We start from the raw sequence: 16,856 nt of genomic DNA, 5'->3' as shown, positions 1-16,856 counted from the left end.
TGAGCCCCAGTTCCAACTGCACTGAACCTCAGTTCTGAGCGAGACCCTCAGGCCCCAAGCTCATACAGAAGGAATCTGGACCGTAAGGCGGAAGCTCAGGGGATTGGCGAAAGGCAGAGCCCCCTAGTCATGCACATTTCGCGCAGAAGACAGACTGTAGATTGAGCCGCTGGATTGCCCTAGCGGGAAGGAGACATAAGCTCCGGACTGTTCTTAACCCCACTTCCAACTGCACTGAACCCCAGTTGCGGGCTCATTGTGGGAGAGACTAGACTGTCTGGTAGCTGGCAAAACTCTAGGGCACCTTTCTCTCAGAGGTGCTTGCAGCAAGTACCAAAGGACACTGAGGAACACTGAGACTCAGGAATCTCATAGGGCGGGGCTAACCAGAAGCCAAGGCTGTAGGCTCCATCCTGAAACTTGGCCCCATTGAAGCTGAGCACAGAGGCTCTTGCAGTTTTCCACGTCTAGTCGAATAAGGCTGTCTCCTGGCATAGATGCAGCTGATCCTCCCACCCTACCAACTCAGAGAAGAAGCGAAAATACTGAGACAAGGAAACAGATCATAAACGAAAGAAATGGAGGACAAAAAGCAACTGGATATAGAGTTCAAAACCACACTTATAAGGTTTTTCAAAAATTTCGTAGAAAAGGCCAATAAAATAAACAAGATCCCTGAAGATATGAAAAAGGGATCAACTAGAAATAATAAAGGATCCACTAGAAATAAAGAATACATTGTCTGAAATAAAAAATATTATACAGAGTCCTAAAAACAGAATGGAAGATTATAAGAATCAAGTCAAATATTTGGGACACAAAGAGCCAGAGGACACTCCTCCACAGAAGCAAGAGGAGAAGAGAATCTAGAAAGTTGAAGATAGTGTAAGAAACCTCTGGGACAACTTCAAGCGAACTAACATCAGAATTATGGGGGTCCCAGAAGATGAGAGAGAGCAAGATACCGAAAGAATACTGGAACAAATAGTGACAGTAAACTTCCCCACCTGGGGAAAGAAATAGACTTACAAGTCCAGGAAGCGCACAGAACCCCAAACAAAAGGAATCCAAAGAGGACCACACCAAGACACATCATAATTAAAATTCCAAGAGCAAAAGACAAAGAGAGAATATTAAAAGCAGCAAGAGAAAAGCAGGTAGTTACCTATAAAGGAGCACCCATACGATTGTCAGCTGATTTCTCAACAGAAACCATGCAGGCCAGATGGGAATGACAAGAAATATTCAAGGTGATGAATAGCAAGCACCTACAGCCAAAAATACTCTACCCAGCAAAGCTATCACTCAGAATCTAAGGCCAGATAAAGAGCTTCACAAATAAAAAAAAGCTAAAGGAGTTCATCACCGCCAAACCAGAATTATATGAATTGCTGAAGGGGGTTCTTTAGGAAGAGAAAGAAAATAAAGATAAAAATTACGAACAACAAATATGTAACTATCAACAAGTGAATCTAAAAACCAAGGGAATTGAAAAACCTGATGAATAATTTTAACTGTTGAATATAATAGAATCAGAGGTACAGAAGGGGAGTGGACTGACAGTTCTCCGGGAAAAGGGGAGTGGGGGGTGCAGGAAGAGACTGAACATAAACTGTGCACCTGTGGATGAGGACATTGGGGGGTGGGGAAAGGGCAGAGGGTGGGGTGGGAACCTGGTGGAGGGGAGAAAATGAGTAACTTTTATAATAATATGAACAATAAAGATTTATTTTTAAAAAAAGAATGGAAATATGAATAAATCATTAACTTTGTTAAAAAAAAGTTTTAAGACAATCTTTTCTCATCTCCACCTTCTGAGGCCTGACACATTGGTTTTCAATTATGGTTCCCAAATATTGGAAAGGTGTTTCTGTAACTTTTCTGGAGCAATTGTTAAGCCCCATTTAGGGAGCTCCTCTTCTAATTGGGAAAACATGGCCAAGGTCTATTCTTCTAATGGGCTTGCTAAGAGCAAGTCATCCATATAAAGAATAATGTAACATTGGGAGTATTTGTCTCTTAAAGACTGAACAGCTTGAGCCACATATTTTTTACACAAAGTAGGGCTATGGGCCATTCCTTGAGGTAAAACCTTCCATTGATATCTTTTCATAGGCTCTATATTATTAATAGATGGCCTTGAAAATGCAAATCTCTTTTTATCTTGAGGTGCCAAGGGAATGATGAAAAGCAATCTTTAAGATATACTACTATGAGAAACCAATTTAAAGGGATTTGTGAGGGTGCTTGGAGTCTAGGTTGTAAAGCTCCCATGGTATTCTTAGTAGCATTAACTGCTCTAAGATAATGAAACAATCTCCATTTTCCTGTCGCCTTTTTAGGGGTTGTAAATATAAGCGTATTCCAAGGACTATGGGAAGGTTCTATGTGACCAACCTCTGTTCTTATATTAATTCATGAATGACTTAATTTCTCCTTGGTTAATGGCCACTGATCCACCCATACAGCTCTATCATCTTTCCATTGTATAGGATCAACATGAGGGTGAGGAGACTGAGCAGTGACTGCTCCTAAAAAAGGGTGATATCATATTTGAATTATTAACTTCTTTCCTTTGCCAGTAACAATACATGACTGTAAATCTTCTAAGATATTTAAAGTATATTAATTTTTATTTGATAAGGCTTTCCATGCAATTTCAAGTATATTAGATCTGTTTTTAAAATATTTCCTTTAAGAAGACAGAATAAATTTCTTGTATTACTCTGGGCCCTTGGAGCTTTCCAAGAATCATCTCTGTTAAGGCCTTGAAATTTTTAACATGGAAAAAACTATCAAACATATATATACCGTGTTTCCCCGAAAATAAAACATCCTCCGAAAATAAGACCTACTTACAGGTTTCCTTCTGAGTGAAATATAAGGCATCCCCCCAAAAATAAGGCCCCCGCCCCCCCAGGCTCTGTCTCAGAATGAAAATTAATTTCACAAGAAATTCACCAGGAAGTTCAGGAATTGGATTGTTATGATGATGTTCCAGAAGATGATGACATGATTGTCATTGAATAAATGAGTAAATTCTTGATACTGTAGGATTCACAGTTTGTCTGGTTTGTGTTGACAACTACCGTACTACCGTACCGTATACAGGTAATAAATTTTCTTTATTTTCATTTAACAATAAATGTGTACCGTATTCTTCTTCATGGAAAAATAAGACATCCCCTGAAAATAAGACCTAGCGCATCTTTGGGAGCAAAAATTAATATAACACACTGTCTTATTTTCGGGGAAACAGGGTATATATATATATATATATATATATCCATATATGATTTAAAAATTATAATACCTTTTATTATCTTAAGATATCAATTAGATTTAGGCTAGTTTTTGCATAGAAAATTTTTGGTTGAGATCACAGAATTAATCCTCTTTTTTAATTAGACCAATAATAAGCAACTTATTTTGAATTCCTAATTATTAGAGAAAACATATTTTAACTATATAATTTCTCCCCATTTAATTTGCACTTTGAACTTTTAAAGCTGGCAAGTCAAATGTATTTTGCATGCTCTAGATTCTAGAGTCTAGAGTCTAGATTAATAACACTTTACATTTCTAAGAAAAATACAAGACATAATCAATTAAAACCTTCAATTCTGTCATCTAGATTTTTTGAGGCAAATTTAAACTTTACTTTTTTATTTATATAATTAAGCAAACCCCCCCCCCCCCCCCATTTATTTATTTATTTATTTATTTATTTTATTTTTTGCCACAGGAGTTTGGAGGAAGTTTGTAGCCATTCAAATGCAAAATACCTCATTCCTTAGCTTACTGAGAGAATGGTCTTCCATATTGCATTGCCATGTGTCTTTCCCTTCCCACATCCTGCTTACTTTGGAAGTTTCAGCAACAGATCTGGCCACATTTTTTTATGCTTAATAGATAAAGACAGATCTCAATTTCTTTCTTTTTTGCTTTCTGAAGTAATAACTAGCACCCAATTTGGCCAAGATAAGAATTTCCCTGTGAGTTCTTTTATAGGTTTTAAAGAAAACTTTTAAGTAATCTCATTGCAGGAGAGCAGATAACCTTGCCCTCTCCTGCCACTTTTGAATTTCTCCGCACCAGACGCGTTTCGACAGTGGAGTCTCATTTCTTATCACAGATTTTAAATTCCAAATACAAACTAAGATTTTAATTTGAACAAGAAACCGCATTCTTTAAGCATACAAACCAAAATTCTATAATAAAACTTACTTTATATTTATAACCTAATTCTTCCCCATTAGCCTGGCTGAAAAAGACGTTCCCATCCTACTTACAGTTTGTGACTCTGCAGCTGGCCGTGGGCTTTGAGTGCAGTGAATTTCCCTCACCTTTTTTCTGGTGAATCTTCCACACCTTTTCTCGGTGTAATTTTTTCCTTCCTTCGCTCTTAGACGAAAAACACCTTCTCCTCCAGAAGTCCTGTGTTGAAGGTGCCAGATATAGGAATTATTTTCATGGCCAGCATGGAAAGAGTTCCAATTCAGGGTTCAGGTTCTGGAGAAGGGCTGTACACAAATGAAAAGACTTGAGACTTGAAGAAATTCAACTTGGCGATATGGGGGGCCAGGTGGTAGTCCAACTCTAGTGGGAGAATTACTCCTGCTCTGGCCCTGCCATCCCCTTTTATTAAGGCTTTGGGGAAACATCTTAGGCAACATAAACAGAAATTTACATGTAGCCCTTAGGCAGGAAATAACAGAAACTTACACGGGACAAACAAGGTGGAGGCTGCTTCAGCTAACAAAGTCTCAACTAATGGGTGAGTGGTTAGAGCAATTAAGGTTGTTGACTAGCCTTCCTGGCTTCCTGTCAACATTTCTTCTTAGTGAAACTGATTTGTTTTCCAGCACCTTCAATTTTGAATGATAGCCTTTCTGGATATAGTATTCTTGGATTCAGACCCTTGCTTTGCATCACTTTGTATATTTCATTCCATTCCTTTCTGGCCTGGTATGTTTCTGTTGAGAAATCAGTTGATATTCTAATAGGAAATCTCTTGTAATTAACTTTCTGTCTCTCTCCGGCAGCCCTTAAGATTCTTACTTTGTCATTGGTTTTCATCAATTTAATTATAATGTATCTTGGTGTCGGTCTTTTGGGGTTCAACTTGTTTGGGATTCTATGTGCTTCCTGTACTTACATGGTTTTTTCCTTGCCAATATCAGAAGTTTTCATTATTTCTTCAAACAGGTTTTCTATTCCTTGCTTCTCTTCCTCTCCTTCTGGTATCCTTATTAAGCAATATTGTTTTGTTTTGTGTTGTCCCAAAGCTACCTTAGGCTGTCCTCTTGCTTTTTAAGTCTTCTTTCTAGTTGCTGCTGTGTTTGTGAATTTTTTCCTACTTTGTCTTCTAATTCACTGATGCGGTCCTCAGCCTCTTCTAGTCTACTGTTTAAGCCTTCCATTGTGTTCTTTATTGCAACTATGTCATTCATCAACTCCTCTTGGTTCTTTTTCATGCTGGCGACATTCTCATTCAGCTCCTTTCATTTATTTATTTATTTATTTATTTATTTATTTATTTATTTATTTTGCCCGCCCCCCCCCCCCATCATTCAGCTCCTTTTAATTCTCATTGAATTGTGTGTATTTGTCATCCATCTGTTTAAACTTTCTTATAACCATTGCTCTGAATTCTTCCTCTGATAAGCTGCTAGCCTCAATTTTATTTAACTCCCTTTCTGGTATTTCCTCTTTTTCTTTCCTTTGGGGATTGCTTTTTTGTCTTTTCATGTTTTCCCGTAACGTTTTAGTTGTAGATCCGCTTGTTTTGCTACCCAGGTTCTTTTGGGGATGGTGCTACTGGTGTAATCTCTCAGTCCTCCTGGGCTTGGTAATCTAGTGTAGCTCCCTACATGATCTATTTGGGTTCTCTTGATATAGGCCTGCAAGCTTGAGAGGCACTACTGTGGTGTTTAGAAGTCAGCAGTCTTTCAATTTTTAATAAAAGGGTATCAGCAATGAGATAAAGGACTATAAACAATCTCCAGCCACCACTATATTTTCTTACTAACAAGTAGAATAAAGCTTTTAGTGAAAAATCTCCAGCACTTTCCTTTTGGTAAGAATTAACCCCACAGCAGTGTTTTCAACCTTCTGTAAGAGTCTAAAGTGTGTTAATTCCAAGTGGAGGGATAAAAAGAAAAACTATTCATAATAAAAAAATTATGGGAAGAAAACTTAGAGAAATTGTCCAGATATAGATGAGCAATTCCTGCTTATAAATGTCAGAATTTCTGTTCATGAGTTCTTCCTGCTTTAATCTGTGGGAGTTGAGTGGTGAATTCGTTCCTACATTTGCTCACTGCTCATTGACCACCAGAGTGGACACTGACCAAGGCACTGACCAAGCACTGCAGACACAGAGGTAAAGGCAGATGCCCTCCTTAGACAGCTCAGAGTTTGGAGGGAGGATAAGTATCACATGACCTCCACATATGAGTGAGGTCATGTGATACTTATCTTTTTCTGACTGACTTACTTCACTTAGCATGATACTCTTGCCAGATTCATTTATTAAATTTAATAGTTTTTTGGAAGAGTCTTTAGGGTTTTCTACGTACAGTATCATGTCATCTGCAAATAATTGATCTTGGGTCAAATGTCAGTTCCATATTTAATTTTTTTGAAGAGACTTCATACTGTTTCCATAATGGCTGAATTCCCGCCAGCAGTGAACTAGGTTCCCTTTTCTCCACATCCTCGCCAGCACTTGTCCTTGATTGACTTGTTGATGGTACCCATTCTGACAGGAGTGAGGTGATATCTCATTGTCATTTTAATTTGTATCTCTCTGATAATCAGTGACTTTGAGCATTTTTTCATATGTCTCTTGGCCATCTGTATGTCCACTTTGGAGAAGTATCTATTTAGGTCCTTTGCCCATTTTAAAAAATATATATTCTTAATATATATTTTTAATGATTTCAGAGAGGAAGGGAGAGTGAGAGAGATAGAAACATCAATGATGAGACAGAATTATTGATTTGCTGCCTCCTGCATACCCCTAGTGGGGATTGAGCCCGCAACCCAGGCATATGCCCTTGAATCAAACCCAAGATTTTTAGACTATAAGTCACTGCTCTATCCACTAAGCAAAACTGGCTAGGGCTGCCCATTTTTTAATTGGATTGTTTGTCTTCCTTCTATTAAGTTGTATGAATTCCATATACATTTTGGATATTAACTCTTTATCAGATGTATCATTGCCAAATATGTTTTCCCATTTCATTTTGTTGACGGATTTTTTAACTGTGTAGAAGCTTTTTATTTTGATGTAGTTCCATTTATTTATTTTCTACTTAGTTTCCTTTGCCATTGGAGATGTATCTGTAAACATATTTCTATGAGACATGTCTGAGGTTTTGCTGCCTGTGGTTTCTTCTAGGATTTTTATGGGTCCCAACTTACATTTAAGTCTTTTATCCATTTTAAGTTTATTCTTATATATATTGTAAGTTTGTGTTCTAGTTCATGTTTTTGGATATATCTGTCCAGTTTTATCAATAGGAGACTGTCTTTTCTCCATTGTATGCTCTTGCCTCCTTTACCAAATATTAATTGAGCATAATGGCTTGGGTCAATTTCTGGGGTCTCTGTTCTGTTCCATAGATCCCTGTTCTTGGGCCAATACTAGGCTGTTTTGATTACAGTGGCTTTGTAGTACAACATGATATTGTGATCCCTCCCAACTTTCCTCTTCTTTCTCAAGATTGCTGCAGTTATTTGGCGTCTTTTTTTGAATCCATATAAATTTTTGGAGTATTTGATCTAGCTCTGTGAAATATGCCATTGACATTTTAATGGGGATTGCATTGAATCTGTAAATTGCCTTAGGTTATATGGACATTTTAATGATGTTAATTCTACCAATCCATGAAGTACAGTAGTTTTTTGGTGGAGTCTTGAGAGTTTTCTATGAATAATGAGTTTTACTTTCTGCTTTCCAATTTGGATGCCTTTCTTTTTTCTTCCTGTCTGATCACTAGAGTTAGGACTTCCAGCACTATGTCGAACAGGAGTGGTGAAAGTGGGCATCCCTGTCTTGTTCCTGTTCTTAAGGGAAATTGTTTTAGTTTTTGACGATTGAGTATGATATGACTATATGACCTTTATCATGCTGTGATATGATCCCTTTATTCCCACTTTGCTGAGAGTTTTCAATCAAAAAAGGGTGTTGGATTTTGTTGAATGCTTTTACTGCATCAATTGATTTGATCTTGTGATTTTTGTCTTTCAATTTGTTTATGTGATTGCTGTACCTTCACAGCAAGTTCAGGATGACTTGTAGGAGGGCCATCAACATAAGAAATATGAATTTTGAAGGCATGGGGGGGGGGGCAGGTGGGAACCTTTTTTGTGAAGACACTCACAAGACTGGATCCCATCTACTTTTATTCACTTTGAATACACATTTGTCCTTGAGCAATGCATACAGACAGAACAAAGGTATAGTCTAGTATACAATGTAAAGATTATCAGGTCAGGAAATCGCCTCAAGCCATGGCAATCACAGCAGGAGCAATCTTGTGTTGATTCCAGCCCTGCTGGGATCAAGGTCCATTGGCCTTCCAATGTCTCTTTTGCACTTTTATGCTAAATGCTGTTATGCTTTGGCCTCTGGCATGTGATATATCACATTTACTGATTTGTGGATATTGTACCAGCCTTGCATGCCTGAAATAAATCCCACTTGGTCATGATTTTATTTTTTTAATATATTGCTGGATCTGATTTGCTAATATTTTGTTGAGGATTTTAGCATCTGTGTTCATCAGGGATACTGGCCTGTACTTCTCTTTCTTTGTGGTGTCTTTAGCGGGTTTTAGAATTAGGATAATGCTGACCTCATAAAAAGAGATTGGAAGTGTTCCTTCCTCTTGGATTTTTTGGAATATATTGGGGGAACGGGGGGGGGGGGGGGGGGGGGGAGATAGGTGTATTTGTTCACTTTCCTTGGAATTGCTATGTCCTCTTTCCGAATACATCACATTCTGAAATGCCAGAGGTGAGCACTTCAAAAAGTGAATTGGGGGAGGGCACAACTCAACCCATAGCACCGCCTTCTCTCCTCTCTCTCATCTCCTCCTAGCACCTCCCATTGGTGGCACCCAACTAGAGAGGAAAGGAGCTGGTTGATGTGAACCATAAAATGAGCCTCTGAGAGGGCAGGGCGGGGCAAGGATGAGCTCCCAACTCCACCCCGCAGGGCGGAGTTATCCCTAGCCCTCAAAACCCCTGGACTGGGAGAAATTCGCTCTCTTCCACCATGCTGCCGGCATGAGCTGGGGGGCCCATGCTAGCATGGTGAAGGCTCTTTTGTTTATTGCATCGGACTTGGCTCCCTGGTGGTCCTTGGGGGATCACAAAGTCTGGGCATAACACCTCCAGGGGCCAGGCAGGGTGCAGAGTAGACGTGGGTGGGCAGAGAGGCTGCTAGCAGACCCTGTGTGGCCTTCCTTCAGGGCAGGAGCCCTGCACCAGCCACCCACACCTCTAGACTTACTACGCATGAGCCCTGCCCAGGAGAGCAACCCTCCACCTCCCAGTTAGATAATATGTCTCTTAAAGAAGGTGACTTGTTGTTTGGGTCACAAGGGACTTGAGATGGACTGGGAGGCAGGTACCTGCTGCACCACTGAAAGCCCAGCCTTCTCTCCATGACTCCAGGCCGTGTCCCTGGTTTCCAAGCCTCTCTGTCACCAAGGACTGCATCCAGCTGCATGGAGGAAACTCAAGGCCTGGGAATAGCCTGGGTGAAGCTCATATCTACCTGCGTGTCAAGATGTCCAGAGCAGGCCAGGCCCTTGGCTCCCGGAAGTCCTCAAAGACCAGGATCCAAACTCACTGTTCCCCGTCTTCAGCTGGCAGCTCCCCATCTTCGGCAGGTGGCTTTGGCTACTGCACACCCAGCCGTGCACCTGTGATCTAGGCTGAAAGTAGAGGAGACTCCCGGGAGGGGGGGAGGGGGGGGCAGAAATGAAGAGCAGAACTTGCTCAGAAACCATAGGGCACGGCCACTCCTATCTCATTGGCAGAACTGTGTTTCTTTTCCGGTGGGAAGCAGGGACATGTCGTTTGTGCCCTGGGCTGAGAGTCAGGCTCCTTAGTCCAGAGGAAGTAGCGAGCTGCTCTGGGTGCGCAGCAGGCAGGGTCGGCTGCACCAGCCAGTGTGCCTGCGGATGCGCCTCCCCATCTAAAAGTGAATCTAGACCTGGAGTAATCTGTTCTGAGGATTTGAGTGAACTGGGGGGAAGCAATAACTATAATTATTCCAATTTAAATAAATCCTGAGAATGGTCTAAAGCCCTGGTTGGCAAACTGTGGCTTGCGAGTCACGCTCTTTGGCCCCTTGAGTTTTTAGCAAAGGCCAGCTTAGGAGGGCCCTAATCAAGTTAACAACAATGTACCTACCCATATAGTTTAAGTTTAAAAAATGTGGCTCTCATAATGTTACAGGGTTCCCGAACAATCAAACAATGCAGGAGGAGAGTTTGGAGAGTCTTACTTTATTCATCATGCGATGGGCTCAGAGAAAATGAATTCAAATTCTAAGCAAAGGTACAAGCAGAGCTTCCCTTTTTATAAAGGAGCCAGCTCTCTGTTTAATTAGTGGTTATTCGCTGCTGTCCTTGAAAACAAACACAGCTAAATTTATGGGCATACCTAGTCTTGACCTGCAAGGTCAGACAGCTAATTTTATGATCCTCATTTTACAAGCAGGCTAAAGCAAACATTTTTAGAAACAGTAGAAAATTCCAAACAGCAGTTTTTTACAAAATAGGGGTTTTCCTTCTCAATAAGAAATTTCAATTGTTGTACTGCCAATATTTGGCTCTGCTGACTAATGAGTTTGCCGACCACTGGCCTAAAGCAAGTAATAAGCTCCCTGCTGTGGGCCTGCCTTGCATTAGCACTGCTGCAGACCTGGCTTGTCCGGAGGACGGGAGACGTGCTCAGGATTCTTGCTGCTGTACTCATGAGCTACGTGGAGGACGCGTGCGTGTGTCCTGGGGCACAGCAACCAGTTAGCCTCTCTTCCTTTGTCCTGCTTAGACATGTGAGCATAGAATGTAATTTAATTCTTTCTTCTCTCTTTAGAGGAAAAGGACCAAGTTCATTGCCTGTGATTTTCTGACTGAGTGGTTATACAAGTAAGTTTTTCATGAATATTCGGTGATCCTAAAGATTCAATAATGTTGCTTTGCAAGCAGAATAGCGACAATTGACTTGAATTCTTCCTTATTGTTTTCTTGTCAATCAAACATGACATCATGACCAGCCAAAATCCAAAGAGGACAGGGGAGCCGTTCACAGATTTCTTCTCCATTCCCTTTGTGGAGCAGTGGCTGAAGCAACAGTAAGTGCTCACAGAGGTTTGAATAATTTATTCCTGATTTAAAAATTGTTAATTTTCTCCACTAAGAGAACTAACTCATGTAACCACCAGAGCCCCAGGCCAGTTACACCTGTGGCTCTCGCCTCTCATTGTTTTCAATGTAGGCTCAGGGCATGTACCCATGCAGTGATTATTCCAGAAACACTTGAGAAACAAAATAGAAAACTTTAGACACTCTTATCCTAAATAACCGTCTCTCCATCCTCGCCCTCTCCCTTCCTCCCTGGCTTCTCTCTCCCTTCCCCTTCTTTGAAGGTCATTATGTCTCAGGAGAAAGGACTGAAGTTTTCTAATTATTAATTTTTGGTTATATGCATCGGTTCTACATTCAAACCACTAGGACATGACAGATAAGATTAAAACTCTCTTTGACTATCCTTCTAAAGTAAGTCTTCTCACAGAAATAATCAGTTTGGTCGATAGTACATCTTCCCAGAGCTCTTAAAATTTGTTATGAACCCTTTGAAGTTGAGCTTTAGCATATAAAATTAGTAATACTACTTATGTGGGCTGTTTTTGTCAGTGACATAGCAACAAAACTAACTGAGCACCTGTGTCAGCATTCGTGGCTTCATAAAAATTAAAATGGTACTAATGTAACTCAGTGCAATACATCCTTACTGAATACCTACCAGGTGTCTGCATAGAGTGGGTGCTGTCGCCTTGGGGTGAGAGGCATGCTTACACTGGAGGGAGTCCATGGGGAGGACTCTGATTGAGATGGTGGCAAAGCATTGTGGGAGATGGGTTGTCCTGGGGGACTGGTGCCGGCTTAGGTGGGGCAGTGGCTAAGCTGGTTTTGAGAGGCAAGATCTCAGGTGTGATCTCCTTCCTGAGTATGCCCTGGACAGGAAGAGTCTCAGGCAGACAGGGGCCAAGGTCCTCAGGGGAATGAGGGCAGGAGCCAGGAAACTCTCTGGTCCCGGTTTCCCAACCTCGTGCTATTGACTGCAGGGCAGCTAGGCTGCACTCACCTCGGAGATGGCTGAGGCCAGACAGTGGGAAGGCAGGCCTTCCTGTGGTCATGCCCAGAGCTCAGATGTCACGCAGGAAAACGGCCCCTGGGTCATGGGGAGAAGGGCAGATGTGGCCCCAAGTGAGATGCCTCCTGGCATTGGGGAGGCCTGGGACACCTTACCAAGACCTGGTTCTGAGTGTGCACAACCCACCAGCCAGTTCCCTTCCATCATCTCTCCCTCCCTCCCCACGCTCCTTCACAACCCAGCTCTCCAGCCACAGTGGAAGGAGGGTTGCTGTGGTCGGAGCCTTGGGCCGGCCGTAAAGCATGGCTCCAATGATCTCAGAGAGGTCCTAGCGAAGGGGCATGGCTTTTTAGATGGGTCAGACAGCTCTTTCTGTGGAAGATTGTAAATCTTTTAGGATTTGAAGACCACTATGGTCTCTGTTGCAGCTGCTCAACTTCGCCATTATAGAGAGAACATGGGGACAGATGTACGTGGCTTTGTTCCAATCCATCTTTATTCACAAACGCAGATTTGGCCCAGGGGCTGTAGTTGGTGCTCCCTGCCCTATGCGGACACCAATAACCTTCCCACCCATAGTCTAACGCAAGGGCAGGTGATAGAAGTAGAAGTGAGTGGTTGGGGAAGGTGGAAGGCTGCAGAAAGTTATGATTAGGGCAGGAATGTGGGAAGTCAAGATGTGGTCTCCATGACAACCCATTCTGAGTGGTAACTGTTCCATCGAGCAGCTGACATGAGGGAAGATGGGATGTGGAATGGTGTGGACTTGGAGCCATGGTGCTGGAGGTGTCCTCGGTGTGAGTGTGAAGTGTCTGGGGGCTGTGGGTGGGTGGGGGGTTGAAGAAGATGACAGCATGTCAAATTCTGAAGCCATCCAAGAGGTTTCGGAATGTCGCAGAAGTCTGAGGAGTGTGCATGGCCCCTTCTTCCTGGTGATGGGTTTAGGGACAGTTGGGTTGTAGTGTATGTGCACTTTGTGCTAATTCAGGGCTATGCTAGTCTAGGGAGATAAAGAGAGAAAAATTTTGTAAAATGCAAGCAATTCTATTCTGGAGGTGAAGCATAAAATAGGGCACAAGACTCAGATTTTCCCTTCACTGTTCTCAGAGCAGATCATAAAGCAACTACTGCCTTATGTCTGTCCCTGGTCACCTACCCAGTCACCTGCTAAGCACTGATATAATGTTTAGTCAAGTGCAATTCTGAACACTTTATAAATGTCATCTAATTCAGCTTGTATTACAACCCGAGAAGGCGGAAATGTTACTGTCCACATTGTATCAGGCTAGCCGAGGCTAGTTTGTAGTTACAACACTACCAAAATACCAGCGGCTCAACCCAGTAGCAGAGTATGTGTTGCTCCTACAATGACTGGTCCAGGTTGGACAGTCCTCTTATAAATTATAATATTTGGAATATGGGATCTGTGAGGTCACTGAAGCAAAGGAAGAAAAGGATGGAGGAGGCACCCAGTTCTCAACCTTCTCACCTCTCCTTACTGTCGCTCCTCCCATGGCCCCAAACCAACTGCAGGGGAGGCCCCGGGAATCTCTGTGCTCGTTGATACGGTGACAACCACACTTCTGGGAAAGAGCTGAGGCCCAAGCCACATTGAGGAACGAGCAGAGGAGGGATTGGAGGAAGCCTGGCTTCAGACCGCACTCTGACAGATGTGGCTAATTACGGCTCTTTGGGGTGATTTGTACCAAAACGGGAGGAAGCTGCCCTGTGAGGCTGACTGGCAGATGCTGTGTCTTGTGGGTAATGTAAGGATGGTGAGGGTAGACTCTGACCGATGTGATTTTTATCGTACATCCTTATTTTAGAGTAACTCCAAGTAAGTGCAAATCCCCTTTAGATAAGGAGTGTGCGGGCACCTGGTGCCTCGGACATTCCTGCCTATTTGCCGGGGCACCGTGGAAACTGAGTGTGGTCTCCTCTGAATGTTCTGGGTCAGACAGACTGCGCAGCTGCCTTCAGTGCTTGGTGTCATGTGCCTGGGGGCTGTGACTATTTGTCAGGGGGTGGCTGCTGATTGCTTGTCACAGAAATGGTGGGCTCTTCTCAGAAAGTTTCCCCATAATTTAACATCTCTCCACTCTGTCCATCCCTTCTCACTTAACCATTTATTTTCCATGACTTAGAAACAAAACAAAACAAAACAAAAAAACACTGCATTTTTATGTAGCCAAGGATATTGACAACCCTTTAAGAAGTCTCTTAGGTTTATAAAAATAACTTAAGATTTATCATATATAAAGTACATATATCTGTTAAATAAACTGTGCAGTGAAAAGGAAATGTTTAAAATCAAGACTAGTCATAAAATTAAGTCTAGTCTTCCCAAAGGATGTTTGACTCCAAACAGCAGGAATGTTTATTCCCTTCACTGTGTAGTTTTTTTAGGTTTTCTATCGTTCACAATTACAAGCCCGGCCAGTGTGGCTCAGTGGTTAAGTATCAACCTATGAACCCTGTCGCTATGGTTTAATTTCTAGTCAGGGCACATACCTGAGTTTTGGCCTGATCCCCAGTAGGAGGCGCACAGGAGGCAGATGATCCATGATTCTCTCATCATTGATGTTTCTCTCTCTGAAATCAATAAAAAATTATTTTAAAAAATAATAATCACAAAACTAAAGGGTGTTTATCCTGTTTCTTTTCATTGCATTTTCTTGCTGTCTGCGATAGCCGTTTGTTTTCTCTGGCCCTGAATTGATTCCCTTCTGTTGGCTGCAGCACTTCTTATGTTCCTGGGGGTCACCATCCTCATTCTCTGCTCCTAGACAGTGAGCCATCTGACCCCTCCTGGGCTCTGCACTGGGCTTCTGTGTAGCCTGGCACCCCAGCAGTGACTCCACCTCCACCAGGGTTACTCCACACTGGCTCAGTCAGAGAGTCTAGAGATTTTTCAAGAAGAAACCAGGAAAAATTTCTCTCTTTTCCTCTAAACATGGAGCTTTGGAGAGGATCCAAGATGGCTGCACAGGTAAACACCTAACCGCAGCCGCACACAATTTCAATAAAATACAATTAAAATATAAAATGGACATTACCCAGAACTAGAGGAAAGTTGACTGACTGGAAATTCTACAATGAGAAGCAAGGAGAAAACCAGAAGGAAGAGCGGAGGAGCTGTAAAAGCCTAAGGTACGGAGACACGAGGCGCACGCGGAGAGGACAGAGCCGGAGAGGAGGGGGAGGCTGAGTGCCTGGCTGGCGTTCCCTAGCAGGAAGGAGATAAAAGCTCCAGACTGTGCTGAGCCCCTGATCTGACAGTGCTGAACCCCAGTTCTAGGCCAGACCCTGGGGACCCAGGCTCAAACAGAGGGGAGCCTGGGCTGTGAGGCAGAATCTCAGGTGAGCGGCAAAAGGCAGAGCCCCTGGAGGTGCGCACATTGCGCGCAGAGAAGGGATGGTTGGCTGTGCCACGGGATTGCCCAGGCAGGAAGGAGACAGGGGCTCCAGACTGCTCTGAACACCACCTCCAATCCCACTTCCAACTGAACTGAACCCCAGTTCCGGGCCCATTGCGGGAGAGACTAGACTGTTTGGTAGCAGGTGAAACTCGAGGGCACCTCACTCTCAGAGGTGCTTGCAGTGAGTACTGAAGGACCCTGGGGATTACTGAGACTCAGGAGCCGCATAGGGCGTGGCTGACGGAAGCCAAGGCTGTAGGCTCCCCCCCTGAAACTCCGCCCCATCAAGGATGCTGCGAAAATGCCGAGACAAGGAAATAGATCACAAACGAAAGAAATGGAGGACAAAAAGCAACTGGATATAGAGTTCTAAACCACACTTATTAGGTTGTTCAAGAATCTCCTAGAAAAGGCCAATAAAATAAATGAGATCTATGAGGATATGAAAAGGGATCAACTAGAAATAATAAGGGATCAACAAGAAATAATAAGGGATCAACAAGAAATAATAAGGGATCAACAAGAAATAAAGAATACATTGTCTAAAATAAAAAATATAATACAGAGTCCTAAAAACAGAATGGAAGATCACAAGAATCAAGTCAAAGATTTGGAACATAAAGAGCCAGAAGACACTCCTCTGCAGAAGCAAGAAGGCAAGAGAATCCAGAAAGTTGAAGATAATGTAAGAAACCTCTGGGACAACTTCAAGCGAACCAACATCAGAATTATGGGGGTCCCAGAAGATGAGAGAGAGCAAGATATCGAAAACATACTGAAAGAAATAGTGACAGAAAACTTCCCCCACCTGGTAAACATGGAGCTTTGGAGTGACAAGCCTTGAGCTGCGCAGGGCAACCACCTAAAGGGGTTATGCTTGCTGTCCAGCAGTGCTGAGAGTGGCTGGGGCCTGCATCCTGCAGGGGTGGGGCCCTTGTCTCTACCGAGGCCATGTGGATGTGTATAACAGCACTTGCAGGCCCTACAATATTACCAGCTGAAAAATTAACTGCTGTATTAGGTCAAACGTGTAATTAC

General features: G+C 42.6%; 1 protein-coding gene across 4 annotated transcripts in view; it reads left to right on the top strand.

Moving 5' to 3' along the window:
• Positions 1–16,856, top strand: part of IQCK (IQ motif containing K) — a gene marked incomplete at its 5' end in the record, with an annotated part of 124,977 nt that overhangs the window by 63,635 nt on the left and 44,486 nt on the right. For all 4 annotated transcript variants that reach the window (XM_084882769.1, XM_084882770.1, XM_084882768.1 and 1 more), the window contains 2 exons: positions 11,119–11,171; positions 11,300–11,377. In XM_084882769.1, the coding sequence (XP_084738895.1) occupies positions 11,119–11,171; positions 11,300–11,377 (131 nt within the window). The remainder of the gene's footprint in view (positions 1–11,118; positions 11,172–11,299; positions 11,378–16,856) is intronic.

Source organism: Pipistrellus hanaki, assembly GCF_964339955.1.
Source record: "Pipistrellus hanaki genome assembly, chromosome: 4".
Taxonomy (NCBI): Eukaryota; Metazoa; Chordata; class Mammalia; order Chiroptera; family Vespertilionidae; genus Pipistrellus; species Pipistrellus hanaki.
This window is presented reverse-complemented; position numbering and strand designations above follow the sequence as displayed.